Genomic DNA, 19943 nt, shown 5'->3' with positions numbered 1-19943 from the left:
GTGTAATTTTGTTTCTTCAGTGTATTTCTTTCATAAAGTATCTGCCTTATCCAAACCCTTTAAAATTTTGGCTTTTTAAGGGTAAAGTATAGACTTTCAGACAAGCAGCTATGGCATTACCCCTATTTATCCTACGATAATGGTTTGTACTTCATTCTCTTCAGAATAGAGTAGCCTTTCAAACGGTATCATTTTCCCTATCATGCCCCTGACCCGGGAAGTTTGAAAGAAATCAGGATTTTTTAAAACTTTTTTTCCTTTTCAAATTTTGAGGCCCTCTGGACTCTCCCTGTGTTAATGCACAGATGTCAAAACAACTAAAAAAAATGAAAGGGGTATATTAAATGTGTGTACAAAATGTTAAGCTTTTATCTTGAATAGTAAGGGCGAGAAAAATATTTACCAATAGGATCCACAATGTCCCAGATTACTCCAAAAGACCCGGATGTAATATATTAATTTTCTGAGACATCTCTATTTATCCTATGGTCATGGTTCGTACATCATTCTCTTCAGAATAGAACAGAGTTTTAAACGGTACCATTCAGTTGTCTCCATCCTGTATCTGAGGTTCGGAAATAGCGAAAAATGGATTTTTCTTTTTTAAAAAACTCTCATTTTTTATATTTTCCCCCTCTGTGCCCCGTGTGTTAACGCAGAAATCTGACTGTAATGTGAAAAATACTAAGGGGTGCACTGAATATGTGTGCAAAATTTCAATCTTGTAGGTGCAAAAGTAAGCCCTCAAAGAGAGAAATAACGCATTGACTTGGAAGAAGAGGATAGGATAAGGAGTTAAGATTCTGTAAAAAGTTTAAAAGGAACTACAACATTTGCCTTACGTTCGAAATGGCAGTGATATTCTTAGTATGGTTTCTCAGGTTAAAGTCTCTGTGGGTAGTTGAGCAGACAAGCAGCGATGTGTACAGAAAATCCTTCTCGATTATTGAAAAAATTAAGTAAATATGTGTATAGTACTTTTTCGGTTCATTGTAAGTTTTGCTTGTATTAATGTGTAGTAAAAATAAATACTGTAAATTGAGTAAGGTACGTACAGCATGTTATTTGATCTTAATATGACCATGTCTGTTTTTTTTCGGGGTGGGGGCATAGTTCTCCCTTTGTTAACCGGAAACCTATCTTTAACAGAAATTTATGCGAGTCCCATTCGATCCCGCTAAAGACAGATTTCACTGTATAATTGTAATGTGTTGAATTCGGAAGATGCTTATGGGGAAATACATTTCTTATTGAGACTTCATTTTTCGCCCCTAAGATTTTACTCCCTAATATTGAACTGGAATTCTGTTTTGGTGCTAATGCCATAGACTGTGAACAATCACATAAGGTAGCTGTGTAAGCTTACATACAAACAGGAAATTCATGGCTCATAAAACTTGTTACTGTGCGCTTGTAAATCTTCAGCATTCGGGTGAATGCTCATGACCTAACACAAGATAGATATTATCAACTTCCATGCTACAAAATTAATTATTGTTTTTTTTTTTTTTTTTTTTAAATATATATGTCTTAGTTTGAAAGGTTGTAAAGTGTTAGGCACGCGTGCGTGGTTTCCTTCGTTAAAGCAAGGTAAGCTACACGTAACAAGCAATGAACTAAGATATGCCTAATGAGAATTGCTAAGCCATCATCTCATCATGTACGTCAAAATTAACGAAAATGATGTTCACATAGATAAAGAGTCATTAGTTTTATGATTTTCTGTTCTTCTTCCTGGTAATGACCAGTCAAAGTGCTATTCTTTTGAATTTAATTTAAGTCATATTTTTCACTTGCACTTACAGAGTAAAATGAAGCTCTGCAGTTTATAAGTGTACGTACCGAAGTGCATATAACATGTTTGCTTTAAGATACTTGGTACTTGTAGCGTTTTTCGCTACAGAAAGTGTTTCTGAAAACAAGTTGGCAGGTGATGCTTCACTTCATAAGTCTAATATAGAGAAAATCGAAAGTGATTTTAAGGCACATTGTGAAAATCAGTGGAATTTAAACTGCACAAAAGTGAGTTTGTTATTTGATCTGGAAGGAATACTTCGTAACGGTGCTTATAAGTTATTTAGTGGAATTGAATTACGGAAGAAAGGGGTTGCAGAAGAGAGTCCTGCTGTTGAAAACATTTTGAATAGAAATACACAGAAGGAGCAATCGGAACGAAAGATTGAGGAACACTTGGAAGACAAAGAAGAGAACTTAGATGATATGATAGTGTCTCGCGTGGATCAAATACTTCAGAAATTCAACTTAAATATTCATGTATTCCCAGGAATCGATATGGAAGTTGGCTTAGACGAAGACGGGGATAATCTAAACTTCTCAATAGTTAAACCAGTTCAGACAGGAAGATCAGTGTCAGGTTGGTTTGTCTTTCTAACTCTCTTTTCATTCCCTCAGCGCCTTATCATCACTGAAAATAAGTTATTGAGTACTAAGAACCCTGGCTTTTTGAAGGAACTCCTTTTATTTTCCTACTGTTTATTTACCTTTAAACTCCCATTGACGCAACTGCTGTGTCGGGGCTTTAAACCTCAATAGCTCAGCCCCTAATTAAGGTAGGAACATGATTTTGGTACCAATATATTCCTGAAGGATGAAGCTTTCGGCCCTTGTGCATTTTATGTATGTGGGATAGAGATGCAAGGGCTCGGAAAGAAAACGGCTTTTTTGGAAAAAAAACTCGGGTTTTTTCTGCTTCGCTTTTTTGCTTGGGAAATTTTGGGCTTTTTTCAAAATACTGCTTTAAATTGATAAAACAGACTTTGTATCGCTTCTCTATAACACAAAAAATCATTTAATTAGTGGTTGATGCTGATAATAATATAAAACATCGAAAATAAACTATGAATTTCGAAAAGATATTTCAAACAATTTTTCTTCAACATATTTACATTATGAATTCCACAGGATTAACCAATGTATATAATAAGATTTTTTTAACCTCCTACATACAAAAGTAAGCAGAATTGGCAAGAACCGTGGTTGTTTTTGAAAATGCCAAAAACCCGTTTTTTGGGGGATGTTTAAACCAGGCTTTTTTGGTTTAAACCAGGCTTTTTTTATTTAGATTTTTTGCTTTATGTATTTATATTACATATTCACAGAAATAAGTTTGTTTCGCCTTGGTGTTATTATGCAACAGCGGGGTTATGCCGGAAGAACTCCCATAAGCTTAAAGAAGTCCGGTCAGTAAATTTCTTAAATTGAGAATCTCCCGCCCTAGCCATTGGGAAAATCCCGTCATTACTTGAAATGTAAGACAATAACGGGAAAATCCTGTTATTGCTTTGCATGTAAAATTTAAAGGTCAACGTACCATAATCAGTACGCTAAAACCGAGGTATTAAATTACAAATTTAGTACGTAGATATCACTGAAAGTCCAATCCAAGCTAATGTTGGAAGCTACGTAGGCAATCGATAAATTTTGCCAATTTCTATCAATATATTTAAGCAATCTTGGCTTCTTTATAAAGCAACACGCATTTAGGCATGCAGAAATATACAATTTGGTTTGTTTCGCATGTTTAGGCTTAACATCCTTACGAAATACCGAGGTTATCAAGGAGAAGACTTTCGCTTAAACTGACATCCGAACCGCTACTTGGGTTACGCATGAAAGAAGGTTTGTGGTTCGATCGAGAATTGAACATGGGACACCTTGATTAAAAGGTGAAAGGGAAATAAAACTATTGCAGGTGGTTTGATATCTGGAAACGTCACCATGAAGTTCACATGATTCACATTTTTCATTCTTTTTATTTTTGTGATTATTAAAAAAAAAAAAGTTGGTGTAAACCAGCCAACCCTAAAAGTAAATACTTCTTTTAAAAGAATACACAAATAACTAGCAAAATAGTATGTAGTATTTTTACTTCAAAATATTTTATACCCTCTTTTTGAAACAAAATAAAATTAAAATAAAACAAGAGAAATACTTAGATTTATATGATTGCACATCTAAAGCTTTTGGTTCTCTATATTCTTGAAATTCTACAGTTAAGTTTTATAGAACCACCATCACAGTTTACCCAATCCTCAAGTTTTCTGAATTTTTAACAAGAGGGATTCAACATATAATTACGGAACTCCCCCTCCCCCCCCAAAAAAAGGACTACGAATATATTTAAGTTAAGCTAAATACAACTGCACAACAAACATGACTGAGTGATTAGCTTTTGCGCTTCTATCGGGAAGTCCGGGATTCAACCAGCATTCGACCATTCTGACAAAGCTTTTCTTCATTCCATCTGTGAATGTAGAAATAGTGCGTGTACTGTGAGTTGGACGACTTCCTTTTTTATTGTTTTTAAATCGTTATTATTACTAATTACCAGCAGTGACGGTTTTGCGAAGGTTAGGGGGGCGGTCTTTCGGACTGAAGCCCGTTCCCCAAAGTTACGGAATGTCTGCAAGAAACGAAATATCTATTATTTATGCCTTTACTCATAAACTTTAAGCTCCCGTCAGATAAAAATTACGACTGTTTAAAGAACTAAACATTAGTAAGAAAAACCCTTCCCAAAATACTTTTCTAAATCCGCCACTGATTCTCAGTAAAATGATTTTTAAAGTTGTATCCGGAAGATTATTGCTAAACATATAAACGAAACGAAATATTAGTCAAACTTCAAGCACCTCCCAAATAAAATTAGGACTTTTTAGGAAACTAAACAATAAAAAAAACTCCTAAAGTACTTTTCTAAATCCGCTACTGATTATTTGTATAAATTGGTATTCAAGGTTGTGTCCGGAAAATTATTGCTAAATCACTTCACAGCTACAGTATAACAGAAATGTGGAAGTACGGTTTGACGGATATATTGAAAAACGTACGCTTTGACGGATAAATAGAAAAACGGGCAAGTTTAACTTTTGCGCTAGAAGCTAGAGTACTAAAAGCTCTTAGAAATGAAACACGGATGACAAACTAGAGAAGAAAAAAGATGTCGATAACTCAAAAGTTAAAATAAAGTTAAATAGCCTCTAAAATTACCCTCAAATACTATATTCTTCATGTTAGCTTTAATTCGTAAAACATGTATTCCATCCATGTTGATGGTGAATTTCAGAGCGAAATATCACATTCAGGTCATGGAATTCTTATCTAACTATAGAATATACTATAAGAAAGCTATTTAGATAGAAAAATCATGAAGTTGAAAAAAGCCAAAATTTCCAAAATTCTCGTTTTTTTTCCCCAAAAAAGCCGGCTTTTTATGTAAAAAAAAAAACCATCGATTCAAAAAAGCCGGCTTTTTTGCATCTCTAATGTGGGAGGTACCACAGCACAGTGGGAGGAGGAAGGTAAAGGTAATGTTTTCTGTTTTTTCAAAAGGTTTTTTATTAGGCATTACTTCCTTGTGGGTACACTCATTAAAATTGGTATGTGAAGCAATGAAGTAGGCTACTACATAGTAATATCGTGTATTTGTGCTTCTTGCTTATATCGGGGAATAGGGAGTGGCAAAGTTGGCCAATTTTTGGAGTTTCAGTCTTTTGATGTAAATTACATTTATTTTTTACACAAACATCAATAGCTCAACTCCTAATTAAGCTAAAAAGATCATTTGGAACCAATGTATACCTGAGGGATAAAGTTTTCTGTCAGCATGCATGTTATGTATATGGATGGTGAAACGTCGAGGGTGGAGGGCGAAGTTAATTTAAAAAAAAAAAATCATTAAATTTTCTTCATCACGTTGTGGGGGTCATTCCTCTCCCTTTGTGGCATACCCATAAAAATTACGTCACATTTTATGTTATTGTCACAAGTGTCTGGTCCACACATTAGCATCATTTTGTCAGCGTAGGTTGACTACAAGAGTTGCCAGGGCCCTCCAAAATCAATTTTTTTTCATATTTTTAAATGATTTTTTTGTGTTTCTTCTTCTTCTTCTACGAATATGGCGGAAATTACACGAATGTTACCTCGTTGGAATCTGTGGTTTATAAGCTTTTCAACTGTGTATGAATCGTGACTCTGTGATAATTAGGGGGTCACGAGAGCCCCTGGCGGGCGTCTAAAGGTTAATCTCTTTTCTTTAATTTTTTGACTCTTTGGTTAAGATCTTAGTTTTACTTATAAATTGCAAGAGCAACTTGATTCCTACTGTAGTGATTTTTTTGGGAATACTTTTATTTTTCAACCAATTAATCCGTATAAGTATTAAAAGAATCTGTCATATTAGCAATTCAAAATATTACAAAGGTACCAGCAAAAAGTAAGGTGCTAAAATAACAAAATAACTACCACTATAGCGTGTTACTTATGTGTTAATTTAACACCAACTTTATTTTAACAAGCGTTTTATTCCTATTCTGAGATGGGCGGACTCTATGGGCAATACCTTCTCTGTAGCCAGAGATTTTTTGTAATTTTATGGAGCGTTTTTTTTTTTTTTTTTTTTTTTAGAAGGTTATAGGTTGTATGATATTGTAGGCTGAAGTAGGAACTGTGTGGCACGTAACATCAAGAACATCGCGTACCGAGTACCAGAAATAACTAGTAACTGCATTGAGAATTTGCATTGGATTTTATTTTTTGTTATTATCAAAGTTTAACGCAGTAGATTTGGCATTTATGCCAAGTAACGAATAACGTACTATGTTTTCTATAATCTGTGACGACAATAGTTTATAAACCTTTGAATTATCTCAAAATAGTTAAATGAATAGTGGTGCTGCCATCTACTGTTCGCATCTGTTCTTAAGTGCTAGGACATCAGAACAGCAGATAGCAGAACTGCCACTCATGTACCTGTTGTCAAACAATTGAACGGCTTACAAAACTATTGTCGTGACAGATTATAGAAAACATAGTACCTTATTCATTACTTGGCATAAATGCCAAAGCTTTGCTCATAGCAATTCAAAATCTCACTGATAATAACAAGTTATTTCTGATATGCTCGGAAGACGATGCCCTTGGTATTAAATTAACACACAAGTAACACGCTAGAATGGTAGTCATTCTATATTAACGTCTTATTTTTTGCTGTTTATAAATATGCAAAGAATACTCAGTAAAGATTAGCAGTCGTGTTGACCACGTGACGAGAAGCACATTTTAAATTAGAAATCTTTAAGTTTTACGTCCCTCGGTTGTATCGGATGGGATAAAGGAGACGGTGATGATGAACAATGAGCAAAATGGTGGAATGAACAAAGTGGGAGGAAACGGGAGAACCCCGAGGAAACCTACACACATGGTATTTGTCCACCACGATTCACTTGGCGCGAGCTGGGATCGAACCCAGGACTCCATGCACCAAAGGTGAATACACTACCTCTGAGCCACCGGGGCCCCCGATTTAAGTTCAAGATGAGAATCAGGAGATGATAAATTGCACAATGGGCAACACTAGTTCAGCCATGTTCTACACCTTAAGCACAACACTGTTTTAGTATTAAATGGTTCATAGTATAAGAGCTCTAAATTGGTAAAGTGATTCTACGAAGGCAATGAAGAGAATTTATCAACAATTAAAGATACCTAAGTTATTATACAATATACTTCAACAATAAATACGATTTTATGTTGTTATACCACACCGTCAGTTGACCTCTCGCGACGCCCAAGAATAACTCCTGGATGAAATCAAGAAGAAAATAAGACTATAAATTTTATTCATAAATTTACAGAACGAGACCAGACGAGAAAACCTTTTCGAGAATTGAGATGAGAAAATCTTATTTCTCGCATCGTAACACAGCAATAGTTAACAAATCGATTCACAATAACAAGATTTCAAAGACCGCAACACGATGATCTTAAGATGTCCCGACCATGTTATATAGGATGTTCAAAACCGTGAACTACTGTCCTTTATATCTTGAGTAACCATCTCTGGTGACACCCGAGTAGCTGTTCAGCCAGATATGCGCTCACACAGACATTGAATGCCTGTCTGGGATATGGTAGCTGGGTGGCGGCTCTTGCTTCAGCAGTTAAAAACATCAGGCTACAGGGTTTACAACTTCAATCAGTTATAATTATTTATTGGAACCACATACAGACTTGGTTTATATGTCATTATACTGCAAAACACTTCCAAGTTTGACTCACGTAGTGAGTAGTTGCGGAGTTGACCACAAGCGGAGCCACCGGTCAGTCGTTGAAAATGGAGAGTTCCACTGGTCCGGAAAGAGCTAAGTGTGTGTTTTGGTTGGAAGTAACGAAGTCAGCAACGAGTGTACAGTGTAAGTTTCGGACATAATACTGCAAGGAACCACTCAGCAGATCAACAGTGTACAAATGGTGCCAGACATTTGTTGAAACAGGTTGTTCTGTGCGACACTCAGAGGCTTTAGGGCGTTCACCCGTGACTGACGATGTGGTGGAAGTAGATGGGGAGAGTTTGTCCGCAATCCTCGAAAATCCACACGACGTGCATCACAAGAAACTGGTTTCCCTCAGACCACTGTTTGGTGTGTATTGCGTAGACGTTTGTCCATGAAGCCATACAGACTGTCCTTGGTTCAAGCACTGAGTGAAGCAAATAAACATATCCGACATGAATTCTATGTTACCATGTTTAACCGCATTAGTGGTGATGAGTCATTTTTGAACAATGTGGTATTCAATGATGAATCAACTTTTTACCTTTCGGGCCGAGTCAACACATACAATTGTATTTGGGACACCAAAAATCCACATGTGCACGTGGAGATGATTCATGACAGCCCCAAAATGAACGTGTTTTGAACTGTTTCCAGAGCAAACAGGACCATACTCTTTGTTGAGTGCACCATTAAAGGAGCAGCTCCCTCGTGGCTAAGCGGTTAGCGTACGCGCCTTTGGCGTGGGAGACCCGAGTTTGATTCCCGGCGGGAGCTTATGTAGTTCAGATTCCACGTTAATCAGTAGGTTCACGTCTCATATAGCCTCGCTGCTGAAAGTGACGCTAAACTAAAATCAACTCAACTCAATGCACCATCAAAGGCATCGTCTATCTTGATATGCTTTAGAATGTCCTTGTTCCACAGTTAGATGAAGATGACCACAATGGCCGCTTATCGTGCCAACAAGATGGCGCCCCACAGCACTAACTGATAGGCGTAAGGGAATTTCTTGATCAGCATTTCCCAGATAAATGAATAGGTCGTGATGGACCAATTGCTTGGTCGCGACGGTCTCGAGATTACACGCATTTGACTTCTTTCTGTGGGGGGTTTGTGAAAGATAAGATGTACACCCCTCCCCTACCTTATCATGTTAATGAACTGAAACATCGCATCACAACAGCCATCGCGGACGTTAACCCCGAAATGCTGGCTACTGTTTGGCAGGAAATCTACTTTCGCTTGGATGTGCCCAGGATGACCGCATGTGCACACATTGAGCCATAATAGATTTGTCACAAAAATCTTGAAGTGTTTTGCAGTATAATGACATATAAACCAAATCTGTATAAGAATTATAACTGATTGAAGTTGTAAACCCTATAAAGAATCACCCTGTATTTGATAGGCTTTAGGTCCGGAAATCTAAGAAGCTAGAGTGAAAGACAACACGTTGGTTTGCTCTGGTGATATGAAACCGTAGGTTATCCTACTGGAAGATTGGTTTCCGCAAAGTATTCAGATATGATGGAGGACAGGACATTGTCCAAATTTACAGTGCACTCATCGTACTGTTCGAACGGAGATCAGAGGTGAGTCAAATGTGTAACATCTAATATCTCATATCAGAACGGAATCCTGTTTACACGCCTATAGGCATGCGTACTCTCATCAGTGTCTTTGGCACAGAAACAACTCTCATTGCTTCATCGCTAAATACCACTGCACCATTCGCCTTGTCGCCATATTTTTTTTCCCAGACAACTGAAGACATTCTCGGCGATGAATGGAGTCATGGAGCAAAATCATGCAAGAATGTAGATCTTCTTTAAGAATCGATTGTTTATTGTTCATGCGCTCATTTAAGGACCTATGTTGTTAGGTTAGAATGGTTCGAAGATTTCTATCAGGTGCTAGCAGCTATAGTGCGTCCAGTAAGAGAAAGTCTCTGACATCTCGCAGTGACATTGCCACTACTCGCGCGTAAAGGTTATTTTCGGTGCAACTGTAGTGGCAATTTAATTAATGGTATAAGAGAGAGTGATCGTGATTGGTAACACTGGTATCAAAGTAGGGGCTGCAATGTCCCACCGCACGTGGTAAGAAACGTCAGAGACCATTTTTTGTTGGCCGTGCTATAGCCTTTGAGTCTGCTCCCATGGTCTGCAGTATGAACCTTCTGTTCCCATTGTTTATACTGCTGAATGATCACGGTTATGTCGCAACTCACACGAGCAATAATATATGGAAGGCCAACCTGGTCTCTAGTAAACATACCACCGTCTGCAATAAAATATGTACTCTTAGTTTTTTTAAAGTTAATTAATTGCATAATAGGTCTGCGGTGGTATTATCCGGACTGACAGATCATCTGACAGATGTAGATTGTTCTACACACAAGGAATTTGCACACGAATACTTTTATCTTGTCCGATTGCCTTGAATCCAATATCAGTACGTCTTCTAGAAGTACTAGGATCGGTGGCCGGTGCGCTAGTGCTTTCGAACTAAATTCAACATGCCTGCTACAGATATGCATGTACATTCTATGGTAAGAATTTTGCTGGAATCAGCCGCTGTGTTTTTATATGCTTTTTCACCGTGTATCTGTGTAAAGGATTCACAGATCAGTGACAGGTTTTGCGAATTCACGTACGAAACATTGTAACATTTTTTAAAAATATTTTAATTATTTGCTGATGTTTCGTACTATTTTCAACAAAAAAGGGGGAAATACTGGAATAGTGGGCTCAGAAATCGAACTTGTTAGCCATATGGCTATTCAAGAACTAATACATTTTTACATATTTCCGTAGCTCCTCTTACATGTACTGTATTTGCAAGTTAATTTAGTAACTTTCAGAAAACCACAACCAGGCCAATATACATTATAATCAATAACAATAATCAACAATAGCAATAATAGTGTGAAAGGAAATGTAAGGGAATCAGTCAGAGCCAATAAATAATTAAAGGTACTATTCCGACATTCATATAATAGAACCACTGAGATAATATAAAGCACTAGAGATGCCCTTCCCTATGTCGCGGTGTTGGTTTGAGCGTGCTCTCGATTGTAGCGTTCGATTCGAGATATCCTTTCCCAAGATGGTGTATTCCGGAAGTTTCAGTCAGTGTACATAACGAAACCATAGGCAACGTTGTATGTGAGAAGTGTGTAAACTTCACAATAACCCTGTGAAACTTGCCTATTAGTAATATTATGATTCTTATACCTTTTAGAAAATACTACACTTACTAATGGTACACATATGGTGGGCTAGTTATCTACACCTTTGCTATATATTGTATTACTTGTCATGTTCTTCAGCGCTCTGCTTTTATGGTATTTAAGTATTTAACTAAGCTTAATCCTCCCAATAGTGCAGATGTAAGCGAAGTGGAAGCTAAGAAAATCTCTGGAAGACAAACTTGGAACAAGTACCTAAAAATTACCGTAGATTTTGAGCAATACCAAATGCTACAATCCTTTACGTTATCCGCTCTATGCTTTACAACACTAAATCGGAAATTATTATTTTTAAACGAGATCGTAGCGCCTCTAATTTTTTAACTAACAAATTCCACCAAAATAAAAATAATTATATACTACATACGAAATATAAATTTTCAATTTGGCAGAACCGTCTGTTAAAGTAATGTTAAATGTGAACCCAAATATACTTTTTTTTTTTTTTTTTTTGTTTCTTTGTACAGAATATCGATAAATAACGTGCGACTTGTATGAGAGAAGAGATATTGTTCCTTTTAACACTGACGTGAATGAGCATTATTGTATGCAATAATTGCAAACAAGTTTTTAAAATAGGCAAAGTGGGCCTACTCCCTCCACAACCAAACAGTTGCCTTGCGAAGGTGCAACAGAATACTTATAAGTTACATAATTTTGGGAAAATTTCTAACAACTCATAAACATATAGTTCAATAAATACACAAACTTAATAATAGATTGACACTTCTCTGGTAGTAGTCTTTGCGAGTCTTTTGACAGTGTAAATACAATACATATCCTTATTCACCCAATGTTATTACAAGTACATAACCACATTATATCGTAAAACAGATCTAATTTGTAATTTCTAAAAGGAAAACAAAATAAATCAGAAAGAGTACAAAGGAAATAATAAAGAAACGCGATTATTCTAAATTTATTTTTTCATTGCATAGAAACGTTTACTTTTCGTGTCTCATGCAATTAGCTTTCAATAGTTCAACATTAGCCGGAAGCAAACATGCAGATAGAGCAAAGAAAAAAACATACAACGAAACTGCAGACATAAGATGGAAATACACTGAAGAGAACGTTCTCATCACAAGCAATTGATTTGCTGAGATAGGGACGCCAGATCCTTCGAACAACGCCAAGCGAAGTTACAAATAGAAGCAACAACTTGTAACACTAAGCTTTTTACCTCGATATGTCAACCGCGCTATATCTCTGTGTACGAGATACTCCGATTTGTCTTAGTTTGTTATTAAAGCATATATGAATCTGAAGAAGAAAATACCCAAAATGAGAAAAGGACTGTCATAGACTTTTAGGGTATTTCAGATCCTTAGGAGACACCTTCGTGGTCCTCCCAAAAGAGGGAAAATCACCGAAAACTTCGCCCATACAGAAAAGAAGGAAGAGATGGTTGCCTAGCAGTCTACGATGCTGGAGTCCAGATTCCTAATTGGTCGCCGCCCAGAGCTAATCTCCAAGCAATTTAGATGCTTAATGGACTAAAAACCTTCCCACCTTATTTTTCGGACTAAGACAAGTGTCACTGAATAACCTTCAAGAACTGTGTATTAGTGATGTGTTAGTGTGAGTGTTAATACAGACTACAACAAACTGGAATGGATGGAACTAAATCCGTAAGTAGTACTCATTTATTGGCAAATCCGAGTCAGTTGCAGTTTCTATACATATACTCTCCGTTCTGCTCTCATATCTGAATGTTTCCTTTTAGGCTGTGTTGTTTCCAATCCAACACTAACCCAAAATTTTATCGGGAATTAAATTTCAAATTAGATTCGTTTTAAGAAACAAAGGCACTCGCATTAAAGCCTCACACATTGCCTTTGCTGTGAATGAATGTTTCCTTTCTACTCGCACATTTCCTCCTCGAAAACTGTGTACCTTTCATTCACCCAAAATGCTCTCCCTAATAATATAAAAATTAAGATACGTTCTAGGTTGCAGGTACGGAAACCTCACCTAGACAAGAACGTTCAATGTGCGCTGTGCCCTGAGACCAGGTAAGACTCAGGAGCATATGCACACAACGATATTATTGGCTGTTACAGGGTAAAAGAAGAAATAAAATGATTTACCCTTGACATAATATGAAATTTCAAAGAACGTTATTTTTTTCATCGTACAATTGTTCTAGGAGCACAGATAATCAACAATAAAACGGACATAAATTACTATGAGCCTTACATGAAAAACATCTCTTTATCCTCTTCCAATATGGCGGATCCATTCAATATATGCGATTTCGATACCATCCAAGATTTCCAATCAGGGCATCTCTATTCTTTATATTATCTCAATGAATAGAACTGGCAAGCGAATCTAAAAATATTAGTTAGGGTAGAAGGCGTTAGTGTTATTTAGAATCTGGAATCTCCCGATGGGAAAACAGCAATACTAATAAAGACTCACTCTGTAATTTTTTTTAAGTTAGAGCTAAATTTGTCTATCTGTAAATAAAAGGGATTTCTAACAAATCTAAATAGTATACAATATCCTAATGTTTACTTTCGACTCATAGTTATGTACGTTCCTGAAAAATATCTGGTTCTTCCATTGCAATCTAACCTTATTTAGCATTTCCTCCAAAATTTTCAGTTCACAGTCAAACTATTTGTTTTTTCGTTATTTTCCCTTTTTAAGATCAATAAATATTACATACCTTTTCTGCCCCTTTCCTTGATCCCTCCAATTACAGTAAAACCTGTCAACTTGGCTACCTCTCTAAGTTGGCCTCTTGCTTATCTTGGCCTGGTTCCTCTTGAACCTGCATTTTCCCATAAGACATTCGTTACTTATTACTCTGTAAGTTGGCCACCTGTCTATCTTGGAAGTTGGCCGCATTGAAGCAATGTTTACCCTATAATGATGATGATAAATTTATCTACGTATCTTGGCCACGCAAATACGTTTTGTTATTTTTCTTAAATCTTTCGTACGTATTCCTATATGAGAAGCAAATGTTTTGTATTTGTGACTAGAGACAAAGAGCATGGGTTCCCACGATTTGTTCTTGGAGGTCAGTGGCCAGAACACTACCCTGATAAAGGGGTGGTGAAGGAAGATGTGAATAAGAAAAAGCACGTACAGGAATTCGGGAAATTGCTGTACGTATTTCTTTACGCTGTCTGTTTTGGCAAAAGCAATAGCTATTTCGGCTCCTATAATCAGTGGAGAGCTTTAGTAATTCCGGAAAATTCTCAAGGGTAAAGCTAACCATCTCAATTGTCAACTATTGGCACCTGACGGCTTGTCGAAAGGTAGCGGAAGTTTTGGGATATGAATTCCCTTAAGATTTTCTCAAAACATCTTTCGCTCCAAGGGAAACACTTGTAGGTCATTAACAAGAGGTAATTAACTACAAAATTAGAATGTGCATATGTGCTGCTAAAAAGACTGTATTTTGCAATAGAAAAGGACAATAACGACTGAAAATAGTCATATAAACTGCATATAAATTGTTCAATTTATAATTTTTGCTTTTTTTTTTTTTTTAATCCGAATAACTCAGTGTGCTACAATATCAATTTCAATAAACTGCGTACATGTGTTTCTATTCTATGGTTGTTTGTGTTACGGGTTTCAAACCGAATAATTGAGTGTACCAGACTAATTTTCAGTCTAGTACTGCATATTATGATTACTTTATATCCATTATTTAAAAGTAGCTGTCATGCATTGCTTACTAAAATTTAACAATCAAGTAATACTAGAAATCATATTCTAAAAATACACCAATCACACTTATTTTCTGTAAGTTGGCCACCTGTTTAAGTTGGCCATTTTCCAATGGAACCGAGGATGGCCAACATACGCAGGTTTCACTGTATTACTTTTTTGATAAGTTAATTGCATTCAATAGAATTTTACTATCTTTGTATTCAAAACCTTCTTCTATCTTCTTTGTTGGTTTTTCTACAAATCTTCCTTCGAGTATTTCGAAACACCATTGCTCTTTCAAGCAGCAACATGTATATGATAACTGAAGAATCGTCTGGAAGTTCCTTCATCGTAAAATATCACAGACTCCCTTTCTTCTGCCGTCCACTTCTTGTAGCGGTGAGGCCCCATCACGGCGAAATCAAAATACCACTAGGTTTACAGTAATTATATATCTTCAAATAGATAAAAGATTATCAAAAAGTGGAACAAGAGCTTGGTTGATGATGTTACTTTAAATGAGATGCCGTTATCATGACTTACCTATCTGCGTTCGATTTCCAGCCATTTAGAAAATCGGAATTTATTTTCGCGTTATAAATGACTGCAAACGGAAAACTACTAGGTGACTCGTGATAACGGTATCTCACGCAAAATAATACTGTCTAGTACGCTCGTGTTCCACATTTCGATTATATTTTATTCATTTGAAGATATACAATTACTGTAAAATTAGAGGTATTTTAATTTCGCAGTGATTAGGCCTATTAATGTTTTTCGGGGTTAACTTTGGTTTCTGAGCAAGAGTATATGATAACAAACCTGCATCAAACAATCGTTGTCTAATGATTCTACAGCTAGGTTTTCTAAAGACTTGGATCAGTAAGTACGCCAGAAATTTTTACTTGGGGGGTGTTCAAAATAAAAGGGGGGTGTTCTCAGAATAGTGATATACATTTTTAAAGAAAGTCAAAGAAAACAGTATATTGTGTTGTGCAACTATTGCAATACTACTACTACTACTACTACTACTAATAATAATAATAATAATAATAATAATAATAATAATAATAATAATGATATCAGCTCTTCGCAGTGGTAGGTTCAATAAAGGAAGTTCACACATTTGATCATTTATTATTATTAAACTAAGTAATACAGGGAAACCTCTCAAAACGGACATCGGTGGAACACGATTATTTGTCCGTAAATGAGAGGTGTCCCTAAAACGAAGGGTTCTCTCTCATAACACCACACCACACATATTTATGGCATAGAAGAATAAAAAAGTTTGTCCTCTTATGGAGGTGCCACCACTATTTCACCCAGTATTTACATATGAATTGATTACATACGAATTATTGTAATCATTTTGCAAAAATCTGCCATTATTTCAATTTATTCACCCCCAGCAAGTTTTAGTGGGTGATTTTTATTTTTTTTTTCAAAATATTAATTGGGAAAAAATTCCCTCGTCCCATGCTGAAATCACATTCGTTTAGTAATTAACACTGTACATAGTTGCATGTTCATTATTTTAATGTTCTAACTCTGTTGTTACGTTAATGGTTGTAATATTATTTGATCTCTTAATCTCCGTTCCTGCCCTTTCCTGGCTACGTTATTGGCTCTGAATATCTTTCATAAGAAAATTATTCATTGATTTAGTTGTTTTCCAGAAATCCAGTTTTTCAATTTACGAATAGTTTGTATCTTTTTGTTTTGTCTTTTTTAATATACCCTAATTTTAATAATCCGCTCAATGAATTTACGTGAATAAAAATATACTTTACAAAAAATTAAGCTAGCGACAAATGCGTTCCTGCATAACACTAAACTCAGTCTAATATATATATATAATTCTTACTTCAATCGATCTCTTCATTTCTAAAAACGTTTTGACTACACCCTTCTAACTTCCGTCCGTTGATACACCACTTACAGAGTAGCACTTACCAACTGAATTTGATATAGGCTTATTACTATATTGTCACATTTTTCCTTATTGAGGAGGAGGTAGGTGAATGATCGACCGCTCAAGACGTTGCCAATTTCAGTCATCTGCATCTGTCCATCAATCTCTTTCCTCGGAAACGACCGCAGAGCCCAGGAGGGTAGGTATGAGTGGGTCTGTTTTGTCAATTGTTTTGATCGAAACACCGCCCAGAACAATGAGGTTATGTGGTTCTCGAAGCCGTACATGAGAACGAGGTCGCTTCGTATTTTGAAGTGAAATAAATAAAAGTATTTCCTTCTTTCCTAAACGCTAAACCATTTTTAACTTGATGTAATAAATAACCTCTATGATGCTGATTGATACAATTGAAGGGTAAGGGGAAAAAAGGAATGTCACAAAAATTCATTTTCAAGAAAACGGCGTTTTAATATTGAAAACCGCGTAAAAAAGAATAGGATTAGTCAAATCTTTTGCCTTGTTTACATGAATATTTCTACATCTACGCATGCATGGCATATACAGTCAAATAGTGCCAAGAATCACCAACAAATAGGACAAAGCACCGGATAAAGCACACACATGGACATTCCTTGTTTTTTCCCCTTACCCTTCGGGGGAGTATTCCTTTTCCATCCAGGGGTGTGTGTAAAGAAATTTGGAGCGGTGTTAGGGGGTGTTGGGGGGTGTAGATTACTTCCTGACTTGGACACTCAATGTAAGAAAGAGGGTTGACAGATTACAATAATATCTTTCATTCATTCATCACTTTCTTTGATTTCCATGAACAGAATATGAATAAGTTTTCTCAGATTTCTCGCGTTTCCTATAACTTTCTTCATTTCACCATTTCATTTATTCTAACCATCACAATTTCCTTTAACATACACGGCATAACTGTGACACATAAAACTTACATATTTAATTTTTCATTTCTTAACTGCGAATATCACTGCCGGACACGCGAGCGGTTGGTGAGAATCCAGAAGAAGGATGATTAATGGTCGTTTTCCTTCAAATAAAGTGGACGCGCATCCATCTCGACATATTAGTATATGCATCTTGTGTTTTTCTTGGTTTGCGTGATACAAACGGAATTACAAAAAGAGAAAGAAAGAAAAAGAATAATAGAAAGAAAGAAAAAAGAAAAAAACAGAAAATCATGTAGTTTTCATAATATAATTTTATATCAGCACCATATTTCCTAATGTTATTTCCTGTTCTTGGCGAAAGCTATCTTCTTCCGTTTATTTTTTGTCTAGTTACAATTCCATAAAAAAAAATCCTGTGTACGTCCGTGGATATGATAAATCTCATATTACCAGGAAAGAGAAAAATCTTTTCAAACATACTTGTTTGTATCCTGCTGACTTCGATAGGATTTTCATAAATTACTCCTTAGTTTGGTTTCAATGAAGCTAAGTGAGTAAGGCCATGGTTTACAGAAACTCCAATTGGCAGCGAAACAAGAAACAAATTGCGTGAAACAGATGGTTAATCATTGTAGCCTATTTACGGTTGTGACGTTGCCTCTACTTCTATGTCTACAGGCACGTAGCCAAGGGAGGGGTCCGGGGGGTCCGGACCCCGCTTTGAAACCCGAAATGAAAAATTAAGGAAGGATGAAACAAAAAGAAACGAGAAAAAGAAGACTCAGTGTTAAAAATAAAACGCTACAGCAAACTTTTGGTTACTCTTTCTTATGAGGAGATTTGTATTATTAGCAATACATGGTGGCGAATGAGCGGAATATCCTGGAAAAGTCAGGAAATTTAAAATTTCTAGAAAAGCTTCGGAACTCTTAGGCTTTTTGTAACTGATCAGGGAAATTTCAAGCTTTCGAAAGCATAGTGCCGTTCTGTGATAGTGTGGACAATTTTTTTTAATCATAATTTGCCGACATCGTTTCTCTGGAGTATCAAACACGTTATTTCAGAAAGTTTTCTACTGCACCTTTAACCTGACATTTGGAATAGACAGTAGTAGACGGAATAATGAGAAAAAGTCATGGGGAAGGAAAGCTCTCTTAACTTTGATGCAATAGAGAAAGGAACGCAGATATTGCAAAATGTTTTACAAGACATTATTGTATATACACTTTTTATAATAGTGGATATGTACTTTTTATAATACTTGAGGTCATAATGAAAGGAAAATTGTTATATTTGAATGAACAGAGGAAGGAACGTAGATATTAGAAAATCATTTTCAATACTTTTTTATATTCTTTTACTCGAGATTTCTTCATAGTTTGTTATTAAAATACTTACCAACATATCCTCATTTTATTGTCCTAACAAACCAATATATGTTGCTAGTGAAGTAGTTTAGATTAATCGAGCTCCTGTGCCTTCAGAATTTCATGTCACTACCCCCCCCCCCCACACACACACACTTGCGAAATCCTGGCAAAACGAACCAATATGTTACAGTAAAATAGTTTAGAATGATCGAGCCCCTCCTGTGATAACCACAGTATTTCATGTCATGGACCCTCACCCCTTTATGAAATCCTAGCTACGTGCCTGATGTGTGTCTTTTTAATAGTTCTAGATTAAAAATGTAAATCATATATTAATTTATCGACTTAAAATTACCGTATTTTTATGAATGGAAGATATTTTTTTATGTATACGTACAGGAAACAAAATTACTTCTTGCGTTCAGTAATATTATCGTTCAATTTCACCCCTGTCTGTGACAGAAATCTAGGAAAATTGAGCCAGACCTAAAGGAAATTCTTAAGGATCTAGGTTCATCTTTTGGAGTTAATTCTTTTTAAGGGTCATCTAGGTTTCTATGACCAGGACTGTACATAATGTAGTCCCTTACTATCATACCAAATTGAAAATTCGGGAATTTCCAAAATTTAATTATACCTTCCGAAGTTTTAGAGGGGATTTGTTCATGTGCCCATGTCCTATGAAAGCCAATGGAGCCTTATACTCATTCGTAACGTAATATACTAACATTAAAGGGGATCCATGAG

The 19943-nt window shown here is 36.0% G+C and overlaps 1 protein-coding gene across 1 annotated transcript in view; it reads left to right on the top strand.

Annotated features, from left to right (window-relative positions):
• The first annotated feature begins 1806 nt into the window (after positions 1-1806).
• The window catches only part of LOC145672836 (uncharacterized), a 35342-nt gene continuing 17205 nt past the window's right edge, over positions 1807-19943 (top strand). The window contains exon 1 of the mRNA XM_081741985.1: positions 1807-2374. Coding sequence (XP_081598111.1) covers positions 1858-2374 — 517 coding nt within the window. The 5' untranslated portion in view covers positions 1807-1857. The remainder of the gene's footprint in view (positions 2375-19943) is intronic.

This window comes from Thermobia domestica, chromosome 16 (genome assembly GCF_964235325.1).
Source record: "Thermobia domestica chromosome 16, izTheDome1.hap1.1, whole genome shotgun sequence".
Taxonomy (NCBI): domain Eukaryota; kingdom Metazoa; phylum Arthropoda; class Insecta; order Zygentoma; family Lepismatidae; genus Thermobia; species Thermobia domestica.
This window is presented reverse-complemented; position numbering and strand designations above follow the sequence as displayed.